Genomic DNA, 27,658 nt, shown 5'->3' on the forward strand with positions numbered 1-27,658 from the left:
ACCTGCCTCTGCCTTCCAAGAGCCGCCGCCGCCGCCACCGCCACCGCCACCACCACCACTACCCAGTATAATCCCTCATCCTTAAAGCAGAAATGGTAATACATTTTTCTAAAGATTATTTAGAAGTTTAGATGGCATAAGTCTATCTTTAGAATATACCTGATAACCAGTCCCATTCCATAAATGTTATATTCCCTCTTCATTCCGTTACCAGAATTATTTTAGACTGTTAATGGAATGAAGAGGGGAAGATTAATGTTTACAGAACTTTCTCAGATAGTCTAGCTAGAAAGTTCTGTAAACAATATTCAAACTACATTTTAAAAATCTTTGTATAGGGGTTAGAGAGATGGCTTAGTGAGTGGTTAAGAGTACTGGGAGAGGGCAGTGGTAGCGCATGCCTTTAATCCCAGCACTCGGGAGGCAGAGCCAGGTGGATCTCTGTGAGTTTGAGGCCAGCCTGGGCTACCAAGTGAGTTCCAGGAAAGGTGCAAAGCTGCACAGAGAAACCCTGTCTTGAAAAACAAAAACAAAAACAAAAACAAAAAAAACAAGAGTACTGGGAGGTAGAGGCAGGTGGATCTGTGTGAAGCCAGCCTGGTGAACAAAGCAAGTTCCAGGACTGCTGGCACTACCTAGGTCCAGTCTAAAAAATCAAACAAATCCAAGTGCATACTATTGCAGAGGACATGGGTTCTCTAGCACCCATATTGGGTGACTCACAACTACCTGTAATTAAAACTCCAGGAGATCGTCTGATCTCTGCAGGCCCCACATTCATGTGTATATATTCTTGCAGAGATAAACATATACACATAATCTTTAAAAATTAAATTTAAAAAATCTTACAGTTTAGGATTAACTGTCTCAGGGAGTAATGGTCAAAAATGAAGTAATTTTTAGTATTGCCATTCTCATTTTCTTCCCACTTCAGTCTAATTATTTATCATTTATTTATTTGTCTTGTGTGCTTAGTGCCTTTGAGGCCACTAAGAGGATGTCAGATCCTCTGGAACTGTTAGAGGGTTGTGAGCCACTGTGTGGGTGCTGCAAATCAAACCTGAGTCCTCTGGAAGAGCAGCCAGTGATCTTAACTCCTGATCTCTCTCCAGCCCCCAGTCTTTGAGTTTTATTTTGGAATTTGTTGTTTGATATTAGCTGCTAGAAACATGAAGTTTGGGGTGCTGGCTCAAGGTATGTGATGTCTGTGATACATGTACCCTCAGAATGTATAGCCAGAGGATAACGTTGGGTGTTGTATGATTCTGTGCCCATTGATGTCCTTGAGACAGAATCTCTTGGTGAACCTGTCTGGCTGCTTTGGGCTGGCTGGCTGGCCGGCTGGGAATACTGGGCTTATAGACAGGTGTAGCCAATGCTCAGTTTTTGTGGGTTTTTTGTTTTGTTAATGTTTTTTGAGAAAGGGTTTCTCTGTGTAGCTCTGGCTGTCCTGGAACTCACTTTGTAGACTTGGCTGGCCTCAAACTCACAGAGATCCTCCTGCCTCTCTTCCGAGTGCAGGTACTAAAGGCATTGGCTTGTTTATTTTTTTAAATGTTGGAACTGAGGATTTAAACTTTGGCTTACAGCAAGTGTTCATACCCACTAAGCCATCTCTCCAGCATCTTGAATGTAAACTTTTAAATAGATTCTGTCTCCATCCATCCATCCATCCATCCATCCATCCATCCATCCATCCATCCATCCATCCATCTATCTATCTATCTATCTATCTATCTATCTATTTTGAGCAGAGTCTCACTATGTAGTAAGGCTGGCTGTCCTGAAACTCACTATGTAGACCAGGTGGGCCTCAAACTCAGAGATTTACTTGCTTCTGCCTGCTGAGTGTTGGAATAAAGATGTGTACCACTACACCTGGCAATAGATTTTCTTTTTAAGAAATCTTTTATTATGTTTATTTAATTAGTTTATATGTATGTGTCACAGGGTCATTGTGCTTGGCAGCAAAGGTTTTTACCCAATGACCCATCTCACTAAGCCTTTATATAGATTTCTGTTAGAGAAGTTTGAATTTATAGAAATATGGTACAAAAAGATAAATTTTTGTAGTAACTTGTTTTACCAAATACATAATGCTACATATCCTGTGTGTATAACATGTATCTGTGTATGTGTTGCACTTACGTATTTCCTTCCCATTCCTCTGTGCCTCAGGCAACAACTGCTCCTTTCACTAGCTTCATAGTTTTTCCTCTCCCTGAATGCCAGGTGGTTGGAATCTTAGAGTATGTAGCATTGTAGACTGCCTTCTTACACTTTACATTGTGTTTAAGGTTCCTTCGTGTCTTTTCATGACTCAGTAGCTTGTCCATTTACTATTGAATAATACTTTTGCTCGCATCAATTTAAGTATCAATTAAATAAAATTTAAAATGTAGTTCCTCAGTTGCATCAGCATATTTCAGAGGACTAATAACCATGCATAGATAGTGACTGCTGCTTTGAGCTAGTCATAGTGAAACATGCCTTTAGTCCCAGCACTCCAGCAGAAGCAGAGGCAGACATGTGAGTTCAAAGCCAGTCAAGTCTACATGGAGAGTTCAGGTCAACCAGGGCTACACAGTGAGAAAATAAAAATCCAAAAGTAAAAAAACATAAAAAAGTTATGGGTTTTTTGAGTGTTTTAGGAAATGCCATTTTATTCTCTAGGCCTTCTGTTGATAAAAGTCTGCTCATGGGGCTGGAGAGATGGCTCAAAGGTTAAAAATGTGTACTGCTTTCTCAGAGGATCCCAATTTGGATCCCAGGACCCAGGTTGGTGCTCATAACTGCCTATAACTCCAACTCCAGGGGATCTTACCTTCTGGCCTCCTTGTGCACCTATACACATGTGATACACACAGACAGTTTTTAAAAATAAAGATGAATCTTTAAAAAAAAAAAAGTGCTCTACTGGGCTGTGGTGGTGCATGCCTTTAATCCCAGCACCTGGGAGGCAGAGGCAGGTGGATCTCAGTGAGTTCAAGGCCAGTCTGATCTACAGAGTGAATTCCAGGAAAGCCAGGACTGTTACATAGAGAAAACCTGTCTCTAAAAAACAAAAAACAAAGCCGGGCGGTGGTGGCACACGCCTTTGATCCCAGCACTCGGGAGGCAGAGGCAGGTGGATCTTTGTGAGTTCGAGGCGCAAAGCTACACAGAGAAACCCTGTCCCATAAAACCAAAAAAACAAAAACAAAACAAAAAACAAATAACAAGCCTTGCTCCTTGTTCCTTCTTTGGCTGTTTGTGGTGTGGTTGTTTGAATAGGAATAATGGCCCCTTTAGACTCGTGTTTGAATACTTGGCCCAGCGGGAGGTGTGGCTTTGTTGGAGTAGGTGTGGCCTTGTTTGAAGAAGTATGTCACTGTAGGGGTGAGCTTGGAGGTCTCAGATGCTCAGGCTAGGCCTAGTGTGGCTCATTCTTTTTCCTGCTGCCTATGGATCGAGATGTAAAACTCTTCCTCAGCACACTGTCTGCCTGCACATTGCTATGCTTCCTGCCGTGGCAATAATGGACTAAACCTCTGAACCTGTAAGCCAGCCCCAATTAAATGTTTTCCTTTACAAAAGTTGTCATGGTCATGCTGTCTCTTCACAGCAATAAAACCCTAACTAAGACACATGGTCTTTTGTGGTTCCATATGTATTCTTGTATTGGTTTTGGTTTTTTTTTTTTTTGGCTGAACTTGTGAAATATATCAGAATTTTGGTTTGTGTTTCATTAAATCTGAATTAATTTTGGTAGTATAGTATAACCATTTCCATAATATTAATTCTGCCAATCCAGGAGCATGGAATGTCTTGGTTGTCTGGTATCTTGTGATTTCTTTTCTTAGTATCTTGAAGTTTGTTATGAGGGGTCTTTCACTTCTTTGGTTAGATGTATTCCTAAATACATTTTTTTTGGCAGGGGGAGTTATTTTGAATGAAATATTTTTTCCTGTCTTCTTTCTCTGTGAGTACACTGTTGGTATAGAGAAGGCTACATTTCTTATTTTCATTGACTTTGTATACTGTAACTTTACTGTGTTTGTTAGTCGGAGAGTTTTCTGGTAGACCCAATAGGGTCTTTTAAGTAGAGAACCATGTCATCTACAAATGGGGGTAGTTTGACTTCTTTCTTCCCTTTCCTCTTATCCATTTTCTGCCTTGCACTTGTCTGATTGCTGTAGCTAAGACTTGGGGCACTATATCAAATAAGAAAAGGGAGAGTGGACAACCCTGTCTTATTCTTGATTTTAGAGGAAATGTTCTCAGTCCTCTGTAATACTTTGTTTTGTGATCAATTGTCACCATGTAGCCCGAGGCTGGCCTAGAATACACAATTCTCTCATCTCAGCCTCCAGAGTACTTGGGTTACAGGTGTGTGCCATCAGGACTAACTCACTGTTCTCCCCGACATTCGGCATATGTGTTTGCATGTGTAATATGGTGCATGTGTGGCGGTCATAGGACAGCTTGGAGTAGTTGGTTCTCTCCTTCCATGTGGATTCCAGGGACTGAACTCAGGTTGTCAAACTTAAGAAGGTGGGTGCTTTTAACTTGGTGAGCCATTGCTCTGGCTCTGGGACTCATTACTTACTACAGAGACCCTGTCTCAGAATACAAGGTTGAGGATATTGGCAGTTAAGAGAACTGACTGCTCTTCTAGAATACCCGGGTTCAATTCCCAGCATTCACAAAAAGACTCAACAAACATCTGTAATTCTAGTTTCAGGGGATCATACACATTCTTTTGGCCTCTGTGTGTACCAGGCACACACATGGTGCACGTAGATACATAGAAGCAAAATATTCTTACACATAAAAATCAATCAATCAATCTGATCTTGGCAGCTGGAAGTGGTGCTGCAGGTCAAAACGGAAATGCCTGTTCAGGTTCCCACCCAGCCCACCATCCTGAAGCCCTGTGAAAGACTGGTTCTGCCGGGAGCTGAGAGTCCAGAATGTCTGAAGGGGACACTATTGGAGACTGTGTCCATGGGAAACCCTCAGTGGTGTGCTAATTTTTCACATGGCTGGACAAGTCTACCCTTTTCACAGCAGTCCAGTGGGTCGTGACACTGGACCTGATTTTGTCTCCATGATTAGAGTTTACCTGTTACAGGGTTGGTTTTTTTTTTTTTTTGCCTTGGAAATGTACCACCTAAATCTTTTCATAGTGTTCCTTTCTCTCAAAGTGGATCCTTCTTTGATGGAAGACTCATACAACGGCTCTTCATTACCAACCAGAGTGAGGAGTTTTGTCCTTTCATTCAAAGGCTTACATAAGAATTCTAATTTTGCCATGCAGCTGCGAAAGGCATTCTGTGGCTATGGTCTTTACCTTGTGTAGTTGGATTTTTCTTTAAGCCGCTAGCTCGCAAATAATGACACAGAGATTTATTATTAATTAATTATGAAAGCTTGGCCTTAGCTTAGGCTTGTCCCACTAGCTCTTATAACTTAAATTAACTTGCTTCTATTAATCTACACTTTATTGTGTGGCTTTTTACCTTTCTTTCATTCTGTATGTCCAACTCCCTCTGTGTCTCATTGGCGGCTTGCTGGTATAAGTTGTGCCCCTAGATTCGTCGTCCTCTTCCTCTCTCTCCCTGGAAATCCCACCTACCTTTCCTGCCTATCAGCTTTTTTACACCAATCCGAGCAGTACATCTTCACAGTGTACAAATATGCCACAACAACCTTCTGGCCAATCCTGGTGATGTACTTCATCATGCATTTCTGTATTACAATGAAGAGGCAAATAAAGCACATGATTAGCAGAAAGAGGAGATACAAAAGGAAGGAGGACTTGGGCAAGACTTTTGCTAGTTAGAAGCTGGACTGAATCTGTCATATGTGTTCAAGAATGGTTTTGAGCCATTTTAATAACGCCATTTCCACATAAAGTAGTTGATTATGAGGAAGTTGAAATTTCTTTTTAAGAGGATCCTCAAATTATTTGTATCTGAAATGTCAGATTCTTGAACTACTAAAAATCTGTTAAAATCTCCAAGCTTTCACGAATCTTTTACTTTGGAATATTATGACTTACAAAAGCTTTGTAATTAAGAAGTAGCAAGGTGCTGGAGAGATTGGTTATCAAGAGTTAATTAACCAGTTGTGGAGGTAGAGGAAGCCAGCCTGGTCTACAAAGTGAGTTCCAGGATAGCCAGGACTACACAGAGAAACTTGGTCTTCAAAAACCAAGATAAATAAGTAAACGAGTTTATGTTGCTCTGCGAGGACCCAAGATCAGTTTCCAGCATCCATGTCAGTTATCTCTAGTACCATGGTTCCAATACCCTCTTCTGGCCTCTGTGGGCACTTGCAACATACATATACATACTCCCACAGACACACACAGAGACATAATTTAAAAATAAATTTTTTAAAAATTGAAAAGGTGACAGCAGTTTTCACAAAACCAATTTTGGAAATTCATGTTTTATTTAAAAGCAGTGAAAAAGATTTTAAGTAAAATTCATAGTGAATATGTTTTAAAATATTACTAATTTTAGTAATCAGTTCTAGAATGTTAACATAGAAAGCTTAAAAATTACTGGGGGCAGTGATGGCGCACACCTTTAATCCCAGCACTTGGGAGGCAGAGCCAGGTGGATCTCTGTGAGTTCAAGGCCAGCCTGGTCTAACAGAGTGAGATCCAGGACAGGTACCAAAACTACACAGAGAAACCCTGTCTCGAAAAACAAAATAAAAAAAAAAAAAAAAAAGGAAGGAAGGAAGAAAGGAAAGAAAGAAAGAAAGAGGAAAGAAAGAAAGAAAAAACTTAAAAAATAAAAAGCTTTGCAGTTTTGTGTAATCTGTGAATTTTCCTTACTGCTAAAGTTCCTTTTAAGATGATGTTTTTGAGTCTGGCTGCTTCATTTCATCACCTAAGTAACTGCTGTTATCTTTTTCAGTGTTTGCATCATGTATTATGACTGGAATCTAGAGGAATATAAAGTTAGGCTGCTGTGAACACTTTGAGTGCTGTGCTTCAATCTTTAGTCAGGTACCTTCCTCAGCAGTGGTCTTTATCCTTTGCCACTGCTTTTCTTCCTATGTTTTGGCACTAGGTTGGACCTAAAAGTGCTTCTTTACCTCTGAACACAGTAAGCCACTTAGCTTAGTGGTTCTCACCCTTCCTAATGCTGAGACCCTTCAATACAGTTCTCCATGTTGTGGTGACTCCCAACCATAGAACCATTTCGTTGCTATTTCATAACTGTAATTTTGCAACTATTATGAAATCATAATGTAAATATCTGACATTTGACCCCTGTGAAAGGGTCTTTCTGTCCCAAAGGGGTTGCAACTCACAGGTTGAGAATTACTGACTTAGCGAGTTCCAGGCTAACCCAGGCACACATACAGACCCTGCCTCAAAAGCAAAACCCACTTGAATCAGTCCCATTAGCTTTTTCCCCTAAGGGGGCTGATAAAGCAAGTTCCAGTTGTCAGACTTTTAACCCTCTGACTCAGTACCTTTTCACTTCACGTATGTCTTGGGTAGTTGTACATTTATAGAAACATTAGCATATGAAATTATATGTAGTGTATTGTGTACTATACAGTTAGAACTCAATCCATATATTTTATTAAGGGATATTTTTACAATCAAAATTGTGTCTTTCCTCAAAAGGGTATCATTACTAGAAACTTCTAATCTTCAAATCCTAGACTATAATTTCCTCTGTAAGTTACTGATGCTCCACTGGGATTTACAACACTTAAATGTAATAATAAGCCTTTAATTTTCCTTGTGGTTATTTCTTACTTAGCTTCAGTTTTCAGGACAGTTACAAATTTTCTCTTCTCTGATGTGGTCCCTTCATGCTGGTTGCTATAGAAATGTTCTTTCCAGGCCGGGCGGTGGTGGCGCACGCCTTTAATCCCAGCACTCGGGAGGCAGAGCCAGGCGGATCTCTGTGAGTTCGAGGCCAGCCTGGTCTCCAAAGTGAGTTCCAGGAAAGGCGCAAAGCTACACAGAGAAACCCTGTCTCGAAAAACCAAAAAAAAAAAAAAAAAAAAAAAAAGAAATGTTCTTTCCAGAGAAGTGGCAAATAGGTTAAGGTCAAGAATAGTGATTTTCAAAAAGTTGTTGTCTTAGTTAGAATTTCTATTGTTGTGAAGAGACACTATGACCATGGCAACTTTTCTTTTTTTTTAAAGTTAGAAGCATTAAAAGCATCTTTATTAGCTCTGAGATTCAGTAATATATATACTTGCATAAGTAATAAACTTCTCATATTCCTTTTTTTTTAATTTTATTTTTTTAAATTTTTTCCGGAGCTGAGGACAGAACCCAGGGCCTTGCACTCTACCACTGAGCTAAATCCCCAACCCCCCATTTTTTACTTTATTAACATTTTTTTCATTTATTTTGCACACCGACCACCGTTTCCCCTCCCTCCTCTCCTCTTGTTCCATCCCCCTCGACTCCCATATGCCCCCTCCCCCATCACACCTCCTCCGTCAGAAAGGGGTAGGCCTCTTATGGGCTTGAACAAAGCCTGGCATATCAAGTTAAGATTGGCCCAAGCTCTTCCCCCTGCATCAAGGCTGGACGAGGTAATCCAGCATGGGGACTCTTATAAAGGAAAACATTTAATTGGAGTGGCTTGCTTACAGTTCAGAGTTCACAGTTCATTATCATCATAGTGGGACATGCTGGTGTGCAGGCAGACATGGTGCTGGAGAAGTAGTTGAGAGTCCTACATATTGCAGGGAACAGGAAGTGGTCTGAGACTCTGGGTGATATCTTGAGCTTATATGAGACCTCAAAGCCTGCCTCCACAGAGATATACTTCCTCCAGCAAAACCACACCTACTCCAACAAGGCCACACCTCCTAATAGTGTTACTCTCTTTGGGGCCATTTTCTTTCAAACCACCACAGTTGCCATGTGGGGTAGGATGAGAAGTGATTTAAGAATTTTTCTTTACATAAATAAGGCTTTTTTTTTTTTTCTTTAAACAGTTTTCTAAGGCAGCCTAAACCTAAACTAAACTAAAACCTGTGTTTTAGTCCTAACTCGAGTTAATTAGCCCTGGGCTAAAAATGCTGCCCACTATCAAGTGTTTATCATCCATAAACAGATATACTTATGTCTGGAGAAGAACTCACTTACAACAGATAATTATGAATTTTAGTTTCTATTTTTCTCTAAATCAGGGACATATAAAATTAACCTGTAATTTTATGGTAAGAGATGGTAACATGGTTGTAATATTTAACATTTCACAGCAGTATAATTTAGCTGTCCATTAGGGCTGTTGCTGTGGTCATAGAAGAATCTGACTAGTGGACAATTTAAAATTATAAACTTTGGAGAAACAAAGCTATAAAAAGATCTTTAATGATTTCAGCAGGTTTATTGATGTATAATTTACAGAAAATAAAGTTCACTTAAGTGTAGAATTCATTGACTTTAATTTATAGAGCTGTGCAACTGTCACAGTTAATCTGCTTTTAGATTTCCTATGACTTACAAAAGTTTCCTAATGTTAACCATTATTAACTTCCATCTGTAAGATAACACAAATTATAGGTTTAAAAGTAGCAACTTAGGAATTTGACTTCCCTGAATCATAGTCCTGCCATTTACTTTGAGTACCTCTCTGTATGTAGCCTTTTAAAATTTTAAATTGGCTAATAACTGTGTTACAGCACTGATAGCATTTCATTGCAATCCCCTTATTCTCGGGGGATACTTTTCAAGACCCCCAGCAGATGCTTTAAATCATAGGTAATGCTACTCTGTGGATAGAGTTACATAGTACATAGTCTGTCTTCATGTGGTTCATACCCTGATACCTCCTTTGCATCATTGATTTTGTACTTTGGGGCCATTTATTGAGAGGTTATTCAACACAAATGGGTACGTAATGAGTTCCAGGCCAGCAAAGGCTACATAGTCAGACCCTGTGTCAGACCCTTGCCCAACACCAAGAGTTTATTATCTGTAAATAGCTATCATGGTGCCTCAGGAGAACAACTAATTTAGATCAGGTATTTGATAAATTTTAAATTTGATCTTTCTCTGAATCAGGGATCTGACAACCAAGATGGCTATTAAGTAATGAACAGGTAGCATATACAGTATAAATCAGCAGCAGTTCAAAATATATTAAACGAGAATTCTAGAAATAAGTTATAAATTTTAAATTATACTCTATTCTGAGTAACATGATGGAATCTTGTGCCATCTGGGAGATGAGTCATCACTTTGTCCAAGAATCAGGATGTTGGTATTTTAATAATTTTATTTTATGTGTTTACTCTTAGCCCAAGTAGAAGAATGTTTATTACATTCATTAAATCATATATCCTGTGGTGTGTGTGTGTGTGTGTGTGTGTGTGTGTGTGTGTGTGTGTGTATTATCGTATATATGTTAACGATGATGTGAATAACTATATTTGATAAGCTTTGTATATTTGAAAAAATTAAGTTGGAGAAAGAAACTTAAAAAATGAGAAAGTAGTAATTCTTGGATCATTCTCTACAATTAATTCAAACTGAGTCTCAAAAAAAAATCTTTGTTTTGTAGTTTATCGTTCTTACAATAGAATATCTAAGAGTGACTTACAGTTTTTTTTTAATTAATTTAATTAGGGAGAGAGAAAAATATGAGTGACTATGGTTTATGAGTGCAGGTGCCTGTGCATTTGAGCTTTGAGGCCACAGGAGGACTTAGGGTAGCCTGCTCTATCACTCGCTGTCTAATTCCTTTGAGATAGGGTTTCTTGTTGAACCTGGAGCTAGGCTGGTGACCAGCAAGCACCATCTACCCTCTGTCTCCACTTTTTGTATGTGTATATTTATGAGCATGTCTATGTAGCTGCCCCCAGAGGACAGAAGAGGGTGTCAGGTCTCTGAAATCTAACCTCAGGGGTTAGAGGTTGTTGTGAGCTGGCCTGCTTGGGCACTGAGAATCAAACTCAGGTCCTCTGGAAGAGCAAGTTCTCTTAACTCCTGAGCCATCTCTCCAGGCACATCCTCAAAGCTTTTTAATTGATGTAATCCAAGTTTCATTTTTTGTTTTTGTTTACTGAGCTTACTAGGCTATCCTTAAACAACAACAACGACCCAACCCATTCTAACATCTTGACGTTTCCTGGAGGAGTTAATATAAATAAATGTCTTAGTTAGGATTGCACTCGATAGTCATTTATTCTCTCTAGTTACACTTTTTAAGAAAAAAAAAAAAAGAAAAGAAAAGAAAACTGACTTAAGAGTCAGATGAGGGGCAAGAGAGATGGCTCAGTGCTCTTCCAGAAGACCTGGGTTCAATTTCCCAGCACCCACATGGCAGCTCACAACTGTCTGTAACTCCAGTTCCAGGGGACCTGATACCCTCACACAGACATACACACAGGCAAAACACCAATGCACATAAAATAAAAATAAATTATAAAAAAAGAGAGTTGTAAATAACATGTAAGATCATTTCTTTCCAATTAATATATTGTATATTTACACACATAAAGAAACAGAAGTCATGAGGTGTTTTATTTATAGATTTAGAGCAAAAATAGAATTGAAGAGATGAGTGATAGGGTAAGAGGGAGATCATTTTACTGTCAACATTTTTAAAACATTTTGACTCGAATGTTACTTGGAAATTTTTTATAAGAGTGTTGAGGGGTGGCAGTATAGCACATTGGCACACTTGCCTAGCAAGCACAAGCCCTAGCTAGGTTCTACTATCCCTAGTACATACACAGAGATTGGTTGAGATGATGTCAGAATTGTTACTTCAAGATAAGCCTGAATTACATCATGGGTAGGGAGGGAAGATTAGAAGAGTTGTTTGTTTCCTCTCTTTAGGTTAGAGCGTGGGCCTGATAGATGTGTTAATACACAATGGCAGTGAGGTTTAGCTATCAGAATGCAGCTTTATCTGTTACGCAGCTTTTTTTTTTGGTTTTTCGAGACAGGGTTTCTCTGTGTAGCTTTGCGCCTTTCCTGGGACTCACTTGGTATTCCAGGCTGGCCTCGAACTCACAGAGATCCGCCTGGCTCTGCCTCCCGAGTGCTGGGATTAAAGGCGTGCGCCACCACCGCCCGGCTCTGTTACGCAGCTTTTGAATGAGATTGCAAGTAGAGCTCCCTTCTCCTTTAGTTCCCCTTGTATCTGTGATGATAGGAATAAGAGGAAAAGAGTTTGGGGTTTGAGCTAGATAGTTTTGTTTAATCTCTATCTCTTAATTAACCTTTTTTTTTTTTAAGCTTCTGCAGCCTCCCTAAATTTCCATTTCTTTTATCAAGTGGGATATTTGATAATATGTACTTTTATACATTTGCTCAGTGTGAAGCATTTAGTACAATTTAGCACATGACTGAATAAATAATAATAATTAAGTGATGTGCCATGAGGTATGTTGTATTTGGATTTGGAGGGTGTTTAAGGGAGTAAAGTACTGTTAGCTACAAAACCCATACCAGCAAAAAGGCACGAACTGATTTTGTGTGGAATATCTGCATGGGATTAAATTCTTAGAAAAGGTAATATAGAAGATACTTTATTAATTTAAAAACATTGTAACATTTGTTTGTCTGTGAATATATGAGTGTGCAAGTACCATGGTTTATGTGTGGAAGTCAAGACAACTAAGGAGTATGTTCTGCTGATTAAAGTCAGGCTGTCAGACCTGGTGGGAAGCACCTTTACTTGCTGAGCCACCTCTGGCCCACCGTTTTCTAATGCTCAGCTCTTACCTTGAATAGCTCGTCTTCTAAACACTCACCTTCTTGTTCTTTATCTTGGAACGTGCTATAAACATGTTTCATTGTGGCACTTGACTCTTTTTTGATTTTTCGAGACAAGATTTCTCTGTGTAGTTTTGGTGCCTGTCATGGATCTTGCTCTGTAGACCGGGCTGGCTCTGCCTCCCGAGTGCTGGGATTAAAGGCGTGGGCCACCGCCGCCCGGCGGCATTTGACTCTTAATAGTTCTGTCTATTTTAACATCCAGGTGACTTCTCAAATAGTAAGTGGTAATAATTTAACACAAACCTGTTAGGTACTCATTATTTTTTTTTAAAGATTTATTTATTTATGTATACAGTGTTCTATCTGCATGCATGCCTGCACACCAGAAGAGGGCACCAGATCACATTATAGATGGTTGTGAGCCACCATGTGGTTGCTGGGAATTGAACTCAGGACCTCTGGAAGAACAGGCAGTGTTCTTAACCTCTGAGCCATCTCTCCAGCCAGTACTCATTATTTATGATTGAGTTTTATTTAAAGTAATTATGTTATAGAGGTTAAAATGTAGGCAGTTTCACGATTTACCATTTTGTGTTTATGAAAGCCATCTGAGCACATGCAAATAACTGATTTCAGTGTGTGATGTTTTGTTTGCAAGTTTTGTTTTAAATAGTGTTTATAAAATTAAAAAAACCTGTGAGTCAGGTGTGGAAGTAAACACCTGCAGAGGTATAAAAGAATCACTGCTAGCTAGAGGCCCATCACACAGTGAGTTGTTCCAGGCTGCACATCTTGTCTTAAAAAAAGAAGTTAATTTGTTAATGGCCTAGTAAGCTATTAATAATTTTTAATTTTTCATTTGAATTATCTAGCAGCATATTTTTTAAAACCAGGTTTGCATTTTGATAGGCTGATAATGACATGCTGTGATTGTGATGTTTTGTTATGTTCTCTACAATTAATTAAGAATCTGGTACACAATAGGATTTGTAAATATTTGTTGAATGAGTGGATAAGGTTTTTAGCATACCGAGTAATAGAAACTTTTCTCTCATCAACAGTGGGCTTGTGTTTGAGGTTGAATAATTTCTTTTTTCTTTCTTTTGTTTTTGTTTTATTGTGACAGGGTCTCACACTATAGCCCAGTCTGGCCTAGAACTCACCATGTACTTTGCAGTGGCCTCAAAGTTGCAGCAGTCCTCCTGCCTCAGTCTCGCAAGTGCTGGGCTTACAATTCTGAGCCACCATACTTATCAGTATTGAGAACTTTCAATAAAATGTGAATTACTTGTAATTACTTTAAAAATAAGATGTAGTGGATAATTTTCTATTTAATTACAAGTTGAAATAATATTTGTTTTCATATTTGTAAGCATACTACTGAGCATAATCAAATCATTAATAATGTGTAATATTATATTATTAGTCACTTTTTTCATTCATAAAAACACCTGGTATACCAGATGTGGCGACACACACGTTTAACCGCAGCACTGAGGAGACAGAGGCAAGGGTTGTCCTGCAAGTCTGAGGCCAATGTGAACTATGGTGAATTCCAGGCCAATCTGGGCACATAGTGAGGCCTTGACCACCACCATTGCTTTACCCTCCGCCAAATAAAAACCTAAAATTATTGGTAAAAAATAAGTAATATTTAAGATGTTTGGAAGACTGGAGGTGTAGCCCATTTGTTGGGGCACTTGCCTAGCATTTGCAAGATCCTGACTTAATCTCTTTAAAACAAAAGAAAAGAAATGTATTAAAGGTTTTAGGTTGGGTTTTATAGTTTTAAATTTTCTAATAGGGCGGGTAAGGTAGCTCAGAGGGCAGAGGCTTACTGCCAAGACTGACAACCATAGTTTAATCCTTGGGACCCATGCATTAGGAAAGAACCGATTCCTACAAGTTGTGTTCTTTTTTTTGGTTTTTCGAGACAGGGTTTCTCTGTGTAGCTTTGCTCCTTTTCCTGGAACTCACTTGGTAGCCCAGGCTGGCCTCGAACTCACAGAGATCCGCCTGGCTCTGCCTCCCGAGTGCTGGGATTAAAGGCGTGCGCCACCACCGCCCGGCCAAGTTGTGTTCTTACTTCGACACCTTTGCCATAGTGTGTGTGTCCTTCTCCCATGGATAAATGAGATGTAATTTTAAAAATGTAAATATTTCTGATATTTAGCTTTTATCTCTAACCAAAAAAACAAAGAATACGCGAGGAAATTTAGCTATGTGTGCGGTCTAGCTAATTGTAATTTTCTGGTCTGTAAATTTGAGGATTTAAAAAAATCTTTTGAAGTAGACGTTTTAACCATCCTGTTCTAACAATACACTATGTTTTTGTTTTTGTTTTTTTGGTTTTTCGAGACAGGGTTTCTCTGTGTAGCTTTGCGCCTTTCCTGGAACTCACTTGGTAGCCCAGGCTGGCCTCGAACTCACAGAGATCCGCCTGCCTCTGCCTCCCAAGTGCTGGGATTAAAGGCGTGCGCCACCACCACCCGGCTAACAATACACTATGTAGCAAAGAAGTGAAGGTCATACAATGAAAATTTTTTTCTATTAGGATATAAAACTCTTAGCAATGTCTAAAGCTTAAAAAAAAATTTAAAAACTGCATACAGTCTCCTTTATCTTATTACTCCCTCCAGCTTTGATAAAGTATTTAAAAGTAGTGGAGGTTTTTGGTTAAAGTTTGTTTGTTTGAGGTAAGTGTGAGACTTACCTCAAATTTGTTAGGAGCTAAGGATGCTCTTTAACTTGTCCAGTGCTAGGGATTGAAGAGCATTGTGCATCCTGGGTAAATTAGAAAAAAAAAAACTGCTTTGTTGACTTATAACTTACATAAAAGCACGTACCTGAGGGTTCAATCAGTTCTCACAACAGACCCTTGTAGATCAAGAAATGGACTATTATTAGTTTCCTTAAAAAGGAATGAGGGTCAGGTGTTGTGACTGTCTTTAATCTCGGCACTTGGGAGACAGAGGCAAGTCATTCTCTTCTTGGCAGCAAGTTAAAGGCCAACCAAGACTATAGAGAGCTTTGTTTTGTCCTACGACTGTTTTTGTCATTTGTGTCTCTAAGAGAATGAGTTCTTAATTCCAACCTCCTGTAGACTTCAAAGGTCATGCCTTTGGGCAAGCTAATTCATCCTTCTTGGAAATATGTTCCCCTCTAAAATGGAAGATAGAACTGATTCATTATCATAGTTTTTATTTTATAAAAATGTAAAAAGATTATTGTGATATTAAAGAGATATGGAAGGCTGTAGAGTCAAACAAAGTTGGACTTACAATTTCTTTTCAACAGGTTAATTGAAATAAAAAAAAAAACAACAGATCATTCTAATTTTTTTCCTTTCTCTGTTTTCCAGGTTATATTTCACACTATGTGCTGACTGTATCTACAGAAGATATTTAAAAAAAAGATAAACTTTTTTCCAAGATTTTGATTCCAGTGGAATCTTTGCTTTAGATTGTGTGTGTGTGTGTGTGTGTGTGTGTGTGTGTGTGTGTGTGTGTGTGTATGTGTGTGTATGTTAGTGAATTGTAACTCCAGAAGCAATGCCTGTACAAGCTCCACAATGGACGGATTTCCTTTCCTGCCCAATTTGCACTCAGACTTTCGACGAAACAATTCGAAAGCCCATCAGTTTGGGCTGTGGCCATACTGTCTGCAAAATGTGCCTGAATAAACTCCACCGTAAGGCTTGCCCATTTGACCAGACCACTATCAATACAGACATTGAGCTCCTTCCTGTGAACTCAGCATTACTGCAGCTAGTGGGTGCTCAGGTAAGACAGTAACTTAATACTGGTTATTGTCTTTCCTTTCTCTTCCTTCCTTCCTTCCTTCCTTCCTTCCTTCCTTCCTTCCTTCCTTCCTTCCTTCCTTCCTTCCTTTCTTTCTTTCTTTCTTGTTTTTGGTTTTTTTGGTTTTTCAAGACAGGGTTTCTCTGTGTAGCTTTGCACCTTTCCTGGAACTCACTTGGTAGCCCAGGCTGGCCTCGAACTCACAGAGATCCGCCTGGCTCTGCCTCCCAAGTGCTGGGATTAAAGGCATGCGCCACCACCGCCCGGCTGGTTATTGTCTTTAATTGACTGTTTTTAGTTCTGTGTGTCTATGTTTGGGTGTGTTTATTTTAATGTAGATACAGATGGTTGAATACAGAAATATTTGTAGACATGTATATACCTTGATTATTTGCATATTTCCTTGCCCTATTAGGCAAGATAATCTTTTTTGTTTGTCTTGTTTGGTTTGGTTTCTCTTTGTAACAGCCCTAGCTGTCCTAGAACTCTGTAGACTAGGTTGGCCTCGAATTCATAGAGATCCACTTGCCTCTGCCTCCTTGAGTGCTGGGATTAAAAGCATGCGCTACCACTGCCTGGCAGCCAAGATAATCTTAAGGGCACCACAGTTCCAATAGCAATGTACATACCTCATGTTTAGATGTTGGTTTCTAAACAGTTCTCCAATAAAAGGAACCAGAACTCTTGGGAGAAATGGTCAGTTCTAGGGCTAGGACAACAAGTACTCAAACGAGCCTAGAGTACCTTGTGCAAGTATTCAAAGTGATGAGACCATGTCAAAGGCATATTAGATCTGGTTGAAAGAGCTCCCAATGGCCAAAGCTGGAAGGGTTTGAGTAAAATAAATAGTCATGTATTGACTTGTAACAGAGTATAAAAAAGAGTCAAAGGCTCTATGCAGATAAAATTATAAGTGTTCATTATTCTCTTTTCTTTCTTCCTTCCTTCCTCCCTCCCTCCCTCTCCTTCCTTCCTTCTTTTGTGCCTATCATTTAATTTTATTTAGGAAATTTAAGGTCATTGTCCCAGAGCCCTGATTTTTTTGTTTTCTTTTCTTGGCTTTTTTTTTTTTTTTTAAAGCCTCATTTTTAAAGGATTATTTTTTAAAAAAGCTTATTTTCACTGGGTGTTGTGCTGCATGCCTTTATTCATAACACTGGGGAGACAGGCAGGTGAATCTCTTGATTAGTTCCAGGGCAGCAGGGTTACAATAGTAGACCTTGTCTAAAAACAAAAACAAACAAAAATATTTTATTGTAATTTATGTAACTGTGTGTGTGCACTATGTGTCCAGGTACCCTTGGAAGCCAGAAGAGGTTATTGGATCCCCTGATGTTGGAGTTATAGGTGATTGTGAGCCACCTAATGTGGGTGCTAGGAATTGAATTCGTGTCCTGGAAGAGCAACAAGTGCTCTTGGCTGCTGAGCCATCTCCAACCCTTTAAAAAGTTACTAAATATACCCTATTGTGAAGTGGATTGTCTGCGTAGCTACCATTTCACTATAACCACAGTAACTTTTACCTAAGGGTAAGCAATAAGGACTGCATAGACCTTCCTTAGCTATTTATGTACATAGCATATTCACGTAAGTACGGTAATGTTTGAAAAAAGGGAGGAAACAGCAAAGAAAACATGGTAAAAGATGACCAAAAAGAGCTTTCTCCCAACTGCATGTACACAAGACTCAGGTATAAAGATTCATAAACAGACCCTCTAGGAACAACCATATTAACAGCATTTTAAAATAAAATTTTTAATTAGATATTTTTCAAAAGGAAGGAAGAAAACTAGTGACACGAGAAGGAAGAATAAATTCAGAGACTCTTTTCAAGTTTTCTGTAAGTGTAAAATTATCCCCAAATAAGTTTAAAATCTTAGCGAGACTGCAATTCATGTGGTTTTCAGTTGACTACTGTTTTATCAGCTCTGGAAGTCTGTGTGATATTACCTATGTGATATTGTGGTGAATGATCTTTTGTTTTTGGTTTTGTTTTTGAAGTTTGTTTTCTTTTTTTTTGGTTTTTCGAGACAGGGTTTCTCTGTGTAGCTTTGCGCCTTTCCTGGAACTCGCTCTGTAGCCCAGGCTGGCCTCGAACTCACAGAGATCCGCCTGGCTCTGCCTCCCGAGTACTGGGATTAAAGGCGTGCGCCACCACCGCCCGGCTTGTTTTCTTTTTGATGACACCTTCTTCCTTCCACCGTGTGGGTTCTGGAAATTGAGCTCAGGTCGTCAGGTCTAGTGGCAAGCACCTTCATCCTTTGAGCCGTCTGGATGACCCTTCTCAGATGATGTTTTTGAACTTTAGTATAGTTCTGAAAGTAGATGTGTAATCTCTGGCTTTTTCAGTTGTTTGTTTAAGTAGCACATGTGTTCATTGCTATGATTAAAGAGTGGTTTTGATGGATAACTTTAGTCATACACAATTATTAATATTGGAGAAATCTGGCAAATACTGTCTTAGCCAGGTGAACTGGATTAATGTAAACAGAAATAAGTCATATTGATAGTAGATCTTTGACATGCTGTGATGAAAATGACATTTTTTTCCTTTGTGAACTTAATGCCAAAAATATCTAACCCCAGTCTCTCTATGAGAAAAATAAGATCCTGTCAAATGTCAGTATACAACATACATACCAGTACTGCATAAAACTGAAAATCGTGAAAGCATAGGAAGTACAGGAAAAGTGCCAAAACTTCTGGAATCTTACAAAAAAATATATTAGATATTCTGGATGACATTTTAGAACACTGGAAGGCTACTAGGCAGAAGTAAGGCATTTTGAGAAAAAACAAGATTTTTAGCTATAATGAGTAGTAACATTGGCATATTAATGTCAGTAAATGGATCCTACCAACAGAACGTTATAATTTGGATGAAGTGTGGTGTGATAAGAATTCTCTGAACTGTCTTTGCCATTTTTTCTATAAATTTAAAATGATTCTGTAAAATCTTTTTTTAAAACCAGAAAAAAAAATGTTTAATCTTAACTAATAGTCAGGAAAGTGCAAGTTTAGATAGTAGCATTTCTATTTTTTTTTTTTTTTTTTTTGGTTTTTTCGAGACAGGGTTTCTCTGTGTAGCTTTGTGCCTTTCCTGGATCTCGCTCTGTAGACCAGGCTGGCCTCGAACTCACAGAGATCCGCCTGCCTCTGCCTCCCGAGTGCTGGGATTAAAGGCGTGCGCCACCACCGCCCGGCTGCATTTCTATTTTTTTAAGCTCCTCAGCTTGCCACAAACCAGTGTCTGACTAGTGGTGGTCACGGACATGGAAATGCAGGCCCTTGCGTGTTGCTAGGGAGAGTGCAAACTGGAAGACTCTGGAAAATAAACTGGAAATGCACACAGCCCTGTAACTATAGCAGCTGCACTTACAGGTATCAAAGGGTTTGACAGAGGGTTTGAACACATGGAGAGGGAGACCTGTAGAGGAATGTCACCATGTCTCTAAAAGCAACAAATCAGAAATAGCCTAAACATCACAACTGATTGACTGTGTGTGTAGTCTACTGTAAGACAAATTGCTAAATAGTCTTATTAATAAAAAAAAAAAAAAAAACCCGAGCCAGATATTAGGGTCAAAACTAAGAGATCAGGGAAGCAGAAAGAAGCCAGCCACATTCTTTTTTTTTTTTTCCTTTTTATTTTTTTTCGAGATAGGGTTTCTCTGTGTAGTTTTGGTGCCTGTCCTCCCTGTCCTGGATCTTGCTCTGTAGCCCAGGCTGGCCTCAGACTCACAGAGATCCTCGGCTCTGCCTCCCTGAGTGCTGGGATTAAAGGCATGCTCCACCACCGCCCAGCCGCCAGACACATTCTTACCACTAGATATCTTCAGCCAAAGAGAGAGCTACTTCCTGTATACTCACACCTATATCCTTTCTGTCCCTGCCATCTCACTTCCTCTCTCTGCCCAACTACGTCACTTCCTCTTTCTGTATGGACAGACCTTCAGATCTCTATGGTGTACTAGCACTGAGAATAAAGATGTGTACCACCAAGCCTGGCTCTGTTCCCAGTGTGGCCTTTAACACAGAGATCCAGATGAATCTCTGCCTCCCGAATGCTAGAATTAAAGGCGTGGGCTACCATTGCCTGACTTCTATGTTTAATATAGTGGCTGGCTTTTTCCTCTGATCTTCATGCAAGCTTTATTTATTAGAGCACAAATAAAATATCACCATAGTCTATATTGCAGAAATACTATACATTTACAGAGGTTTCCTAAATCCTCACAAATATATGGTGAAAGCCAAAATTAAGATTTAAAAAACAAAACAAAAAAAACTCCAGGATCTTATGTATCGCAGGCTGTCTCAAATTCTCTATGTAACGGAGGATGACCTTAATTCCTGACCCTCTTGCCTTTTTCCCTCCTAAGTGCTGGGATTATAGGCATGTGCTATCATACCTGGTTTATATGGTGCTAAGGATTGAATCCAGGGCTTTGTGCATGTGAGGAAAACACTACCAATTGAGCCACATCCCAGCCCTCAGGTCAATTTTAAAAGCCATCAACAATTTTGGAAGCAAAGGCAGGCAATCTCTGTGAGTTCCATTGAGGCCAGACTGATCTCATAGTGAGTTCTGAGACAGCCAGAGCTATATAGAGAGATTGTCTCAAAAACAAAACAGACCAAAAAAAAAATCCAATGATAAAGTATGATAATACCAGTAATTTCTGTAAATTAACATACACATGATTAGATATTAGGATATACTACTATGCATATTAAATACAGGGAATTAGAAGAGTCAAAAGGAACTCACAATATCACATCAAGAAGGCATTCAGCAAGAAACGCATAGACAAAAAAAATGACATTCCTATTGAATTTTAGAATCTGAATCTTTTATACTGAAATATTTTAAATAAGTTTATGCTGATCCTTATGTTTTCGTCAGAACATCTTCCCAAAGGGCATTGTATTTGAGTGGGAAAACATTTCCTAGGCCTCAGACTTACCGGAAAAATCTTTCCAGGTGTAAATGTTGTGAATCAGAATACTAAACCTTGAGTTAACTTTATATTGAGTAATACATTTGGCCCTGAAAACACAAGTTTTCCTCAGAAGATTCTGATTTGGATGACACATTGAGGTATATGCCACTCTGCACTGCTTTCAGTTGGCAGTTCTACTTCTTTGTTGTGTAAGCTCCCTCTAGTGGCACACAAACGTCTCTACTCCTTAAATGATTCAATTCACACAACATACATGAGCTTCATGAGAAACAAAGGCTTGCGGGCAATCCATCACATTTTACAGATTAGGGACTGGAGAGAGAGTTCATAGTTAAGAGTGCTTGCTGCCGAACTGAGTGCCTAGCTTCCACAACAGGCAGCTCATCTGGCCTGCATACTCACATGGAGACACAACACATAAGGAAAAACAAAGTTTAAATCTTTTTTTGTTTGTTTGTTTGGTTTTTGTTTTGTTTTGTTTTTTGAGACAGGGTTTCTCTGTGTAGCTTTGCGCCTTTCCTGGAACTCACTTGGTAGTCCAGGCTGGCCTCAAACTCACAGAGATCCGCCTGGCTCTGCCTCCCGAGTGCTGGGATTAAAGGCGGGCGCCACCACCGCCCGGCTAGTTTAAATCTTTAAAAAATCAACTTGTTCAGCTGGGCGGTGGTGGCGGCACACATCTTTAATCCCAGCACTCGGGAGGCAGAAACAAGCGGTCTCTGTGAGTTCCAGGTCAGCCTGGTCTACAGAGCAAGTTCCAGGATAGGTTCTAAAAGCTACACAGAGAAACCCTGTCTCAAAAAACAAACAAACAAAAAATTAGCTTGTTCATTTTGATGCGTGATGCTTATTTGGAAGTTCTTTATAATAAAGCTCTAATGAAGGTTAAAATATGTACAGTTTAATCCAAGATATTAGCTTTGGTATTGTCTACAATATCAAGTGTTTTCAGCTTTGGTTTTGCCACCTGCATGTTTTAGTTTAAGTATTTTGTGTTCTATTTCATTGCTGATTCTAACCTCTTCATCCTATATATATCATCTGTAAAATCATGTCGGGTTGTCAAAGGATTAAGTACATATACATTTAGCAAGTCTCAAAACGTTTCTTACATATATATACATTATTATTAAAGCAAGGCTGGAGAGATGGCTTGGTGGTTAAGAGAACTTGCTGCTCTGGCAGAGGACCCAGGTTCAGTTCTGAGTACCTACATAAGTCACTCACAACAATCTGCAGTCCCTTGTGATCCAACACCTGCATCTGGCCTCTTTGGACAACAGGCATGCTCATGGTGCACTTACATGCATACAAGCAAAACACTCATACAGATAAAATAAATAAGTAAATAAATATCTGTGCTAGAAAGATGGCTTATCAGTTAAGAGCTCTTATTCTTTTTGTCTTTTTCAAGATAGGGTATCTCTGTGTAATAGCCTTGGCTGTCCTGGAACTTGCTTTGTAGACCTGGCTGGCCTCGAACTCACAGAGATCCACCTGCCTCTGCCTCCTGAGTGCTGGGATTAAAGGTGTGTGCCACCACCTGGCTAGGAGCCCTTATTCTTACAGATGACCCAGGTTTGGTTTCTATCACCCACATGGTGGGTCACAGCCATCTAGGTGGGTTGAAGCCATCTTTTAACTCCAGTTCCAGGGGATCCAATACCCTCTTCTGACCTCCATGGGCACCAGGCATGCACGCGGTATACAAACAAGTATAACACTCATACACAGAAATCTTAAAAAAAAAAAAAAAAAAGTGTGTTTGCAAGTGCCTACAGATTCTAGAAGAGGGTGTATAACACACACACCCCCAACATTTTACATGCTCAGTATTAGCTGTTACATTTTTATTTTAGTAGTCAAATAGTCTCTCACAAGATGGGCTCAGAGGGGTGTGTACTGAGTGGGTGCTTTGACTCAGAACCAGATGGGAAATAGCAAATTAAATAATGGCAAATGCACAAGATACTGAAAAATTAGTATTCACAGATAAAATGTAAAAGTTCTGGACTAGACGATTGTAAGTCTAATGGGGGACTGTTTAAGCACTAGATGATATTCACTCCAATTGTTTATGTGACATGAAGTTGAAAATGCTGAGTTTTCGATTCTCTAGAATCATAGTTTAGTAAGAGTTAGGTGTGACTAATTCTAGCATCTAGTGGCACTAATGCTAGTGGCATCTAACCTCAATTGGACTTGTCCTCCAGTCAAATACAGAGTACAAGAAGAAGCACAGCAAAATTCCAAAGATGATCAGAGAACACCCTTTCCATGAAGCATGGCCATCTTCTCTAATTCCATTCATGACTAGCCTAAAATTTGATTTCTTCCCCATACACCTCTGGCTGTTGCCTCAATTCCATAACAAATACAATTTTTTTTCTTCAATATTGTTTGAGCCTATATGATAGCTTGTTTTGTACGGAAGAGAACACTGGAATAGGTTAGACATTTTTGCTAGAACAAGCTCAAATTGTGTCAGATGGTTTCAGAGTGGTGCTTATACTTTAGGGGTTTTTTTGTTTTGTTTTGTTTTTTTGGACATTTGTTTATGTGTGGGCATGAGCCTGCCATGGCAGATACTGTGAATTATATAGTATTTGAATTCTCTTTTAATAAGGCTGCTGTGGAAAAATAATGGATATGTATGTACAAGAAAAATTTTTTGAAGCATTTAGCAAATTTAGAAGTTCTAATGTTGGAAGCACCAGGACTATCAGCAGATAAATTGTATTCAATAAAGCATTTAATAAATTAATGAAATACTCATAACTTTTCTTTTGGCCTCCAGATCCCTGAGCAGCAGCCCATTACTTTGTGTAGTGGGGTTGAAGATACAAAGCATTATGAGGAAGCCAAGAAATGTGTAGAAGAATTAGCACTGTACCTGAAACCACTCAGCAGCGCTAGAGGTAAATGTCATTAAAAACCAATGCTAAACAAACAATGGTTTGTTTTTTGAAACAGGGTCTTACTATGTAGTCCTGGTTGGCCTGGAACACTTTATATAGACCAGGCTGGCCACATTCACAGAGATCCACCTGCCTCTGCTTCTCAAATGCTGGGATTAAAGTTGTACCCCACCACACCTGGCCAAGTATCTGTTAAGGATACTTCTCTTGCTGTAAATGAATACTAATGTATGACAGCCTTTCTCTCTCTCTCTCTCCCCCACCCCTTCCTCACTCCCTCTCCTCCTCTTGCACTCTTTCCCCTACTTAGTGTTCAGCACTAGGCATGGATTCTACCACTGAGCTGTCTATATTGCCCGCCCTACTGAATGCTAATGGAATTAATTTATCCATTGTAAACCAAGCCTGCTTCATGCTAAATAGTATTATAAAACACATCAAATAAAGTAGTACTAAATCTAGGGTTTGTGTGATGTTGGAAACAGTAATGACTGGAAATGACTGTATAATTGAATATAACAGTGATTTAGAAGGGCTTTGCATCAATTGACAGTTTTGTTTTTGTTTTTCCTTTGGAAACAGGATCTCATTTAGCCCAGATTGGTTTTAAAGTTGCTTTGTAGCCAAGGATGACTTTGGACTTCTGATCCTCCTGTTTCTACCTCCCAAGTGCTGAAATTACTAGTTTATGGAGGACTGGGAATTAAGCCCAGGTGTTAAGCACACTAGGAAGCTACATCTCCAGCTCTTATTGATAACTCTGAATAGTCCATCTTTGTCTAGTTTTAGGTTGTATTTATAGAAAATGTGGTAAGAAAATGGAAGTTATTATTGCCTTCCAGAAAGGGCCTGCTTACTGTGTAACTATTCAGTAAGATTAACCACTATGAAATAATATACCTGACTGTTAGGAATCAGTATTTGGGTCTAATGTTTTCTGTCAGTTTTTCTTCTTTGATTAAAATGAGTGATAGTGTTTTGAATGTCATAATGAATGATACATACATACATACATACACACATACACATATTTGTTTTTCTTTTAAATGGTAGTCTTGTATAGGTTAATTATTTACTTAGTTGTTTATTTTGTTTTTTTGAGACAGGGTTTCTCTATGTAGCCCTGGCTTCCTTGAACTCTCCCTGTAGACCAGGCTGGCCTCTAATGCATAAAGATCTGCCTGCCTCTGCCTCCCAAGTGCTGGGATTAAAGGTGTGGGACACTAAACTGTTAGCTTATTGTTTACTTTAAATACTATTAATAGGCCCAGGAACTAGTCACAAGTCAACAAATCAGTCACTGTAGAGGAAGTGGTCCTGGATCATAAAATTGCCTGGTAAACCTAGAAATAGCTTCTTTGTTTTCCTCTGCAGGAGTGGGTCTGAATAGCACTACTCAGAGTGTTCTGAGTCGCCCAATGCAGAGGAAGCTTGTGACTCTAGTCCACTGCCAGCTAGTGGAAGAAGAAGGCAGGATCCGTGCTATGAGGGCTGCTCGATCTTTAGGGGAACGCACAGTTACAGAGCTCATTCTCCAGCACCAAAATCCTCAGCAGCTCTCCTCTAATCTCTGGGCAGCAGTCAGAGCTAGGGGCTGCCAGTTCCTTGGACCAGGTATGTAATTAAAGTTTGGTTGTTGCTGTTGGCTGCCCACCCCCACCCTTGCAAGGTATTCTAAAAGTATAGGATAAAAACCCACCCTTGTGTACTGTACAAACCCTTATCTTTTGTTAAATTCTGTTACAAATTACCATTTCATGTTAATTTTTTAGAGAATTCAGATTTTTCTCGATAACTAAAGTTTATTCTTTTTGAAATGTTTTTCTCTATATTAATCACTTATCTACTTAATAAAATACATAAGATGAAATTCCCCACGAGCATGGCTTTAACATGTAATTTTAAATACATTGCATTGCTTGGGTTTTTGTTTTTGTTTGAGACAGGATTTTGCTGTGTAGCCCTGGTTGTCCTGGAACTCAGTCTGTAGATTTGGCTGGCATCAAGCCCAGAGAGTGCTGGGATTGAAGATGTGCACCGCCATGCCCAGCTCATTGTATTGCTTGTTAATTGCATGGTATTATGTTGCTCTTCAGATAATGGATTTGTGTCATCTTTGCTCATGATATACTTTGATTGTACCATTTTCCTAGCAATGCAGGAGGAAGCTCTGAAGCTTGTCTTGCTGGCCTTGGAGGATGGTTCTGCGTTGTCACGGAAAGTGCTGGTTCTGTTTGTGGTGCAAAGACTGGAGCCACGTTTTCCTCAAGCCTCTAAAACTAGCATTGGACATGTTGTTCAGCTCCTTTACAGAGCCTCCTGCTTCAAGGTATGAACCTAAGCTCGAGTTCAGCTTGGAACATTGCCCTTCCTCCAAACTTAAACATTGAACTTGGACTTCAATAAAATTTGCTGTGCTTTTTTAAAGAAGGCAGATTGTATAATACTATAGTTAAATCCTATCATATTATTGTATTTCTTTTGCTTGGTTTTGGTTTGTCAGTTTGCACTGATAGGGATTGAACCCAGAGCCTTGCATATGTTAGACAAATACTCTGTTACTGAAGTACAGCCTCAACCCTTAAATTGAAATGAAGAGACTACTCATCTGTTATTTCCCACTGTGTTAGTTAGGATTTCTACTGCAGTGATAAAACACCATGACCAAAAGCAACTTAGGAGGAAAGGGCTTATTTTTCATATACTTCCACACCATAGTCCATCATTGAAGGAATTCAAAGCAGGAATTGAAGCAGAGTCCATGTTTACTCAGCCTGCTACCTTATAGCACCCAAGACCACCAGACCAGGGGTGACACGGCTCACAGTGAGTTGGGCCTGCTCACATCAGTCATTCAAAAGAATGCACCACAGGCTTGCCTACACACCAGTCTAGTGGGAACATTTTTTTTTTTTCAATTGAAGTTCTATCTTCCCAAACGACTATCTTGTGTCTAGCTGACATGAAACTAGCCAGTACATCCACCAAGAATGTAAGAGTTTGTTCCTAGCTAGGCAGTGATGACACATGCCTTTAATCCCAGGAATCCCAGCACTCAGGAGGCAGAGGCAGGCAAATCTTTCTGAGTTTGAGGCCAGCCTAGTCTACAGAGTGAGGTCAGGGACAGCCAGGGCTACAGAGTGAAACCTTGTCTCAAAAACAAAAAAGAGGGGGGGTGTTGTTCCTCATGTAATTGTGCTTGTACAGTTCCAGACATCCAGTTACCATTTGGCTTTAGTATAAATGATAATGCTGGATGTACTATCTTGT

At 39.4% G+C, this 27,658-nt stretch overlaps 1 protein-coding gene, 1 non-coding gene and 1 pseudogene across 3 annotated transcripts in view; 2 read left to right on the forward strand and 1 right to left on the reverse strand.

Annotated features, from left to right (window-relative positions):
• Positions 1-4,713: 4,713 nt before the first annotated feature.
• On the forward strand, positions 4,714-6,549 carry LOC128109863 (protein RER1-like; annotated as a pseudogene).
• A 9,580-nt stretch (positions 6,550-16,129) lies between these two features.
• Rc3h1 (ring finger and CCCH-type domains 1) overlaps positions 16,130-27,658 on the forward strand; it is a 56,772-nt gene continuing 45,243 nt past the window's right edge. For both annotated transcript variants that reach the window (XM_052737355.1, XM_052737356.1), the window contains exons 1-4: positions 16,130-16,488; positions 24,268-24,388; positions 25,763-26,002; positions 26,542-26,717. In XM_052737355.1, coding sequence (XP_052593315.1) covers positions 16,258-16,488; positions 24,268-24,388; positions 25,763-26,002; positions 26,542-26,717 — 768 coding nt within the window. In that variant the 5' untranslated portion in view covers positions 16,130-16,257. The remainder of the gene's footprint in view (positions 16,489-24,267; positions 24,389-25,762; positions 26,003-26,541; positions 26,718-27,658) is intronic.
• Positions 23,866-23,978, reverse strand: LOC128110198 (small nucleolar RNA SNORA28). The gene has a single exon (XR_008218154.1). It is a non-coding gene; the product is annotated as a small nucleolar RNA SNORA28 (small nucleolar RNA).

This window comes from Peromyscus californicus, unplaced genomic scaffold (genome assembly GCF_007827085.1).
Source record: "Peromyscus californicus insignis strain IS unplaced genomic scaffold, ASM782708v3 Scaffold_14__1_contigs__length_90479793_seg_2, whole genome shotgun sequence".
NCBI lineage: Eukaryota > Metazoa > Chordata > Mammalia > Rodentia > Cricetidae > Peromyscus > Peromyscus californicus.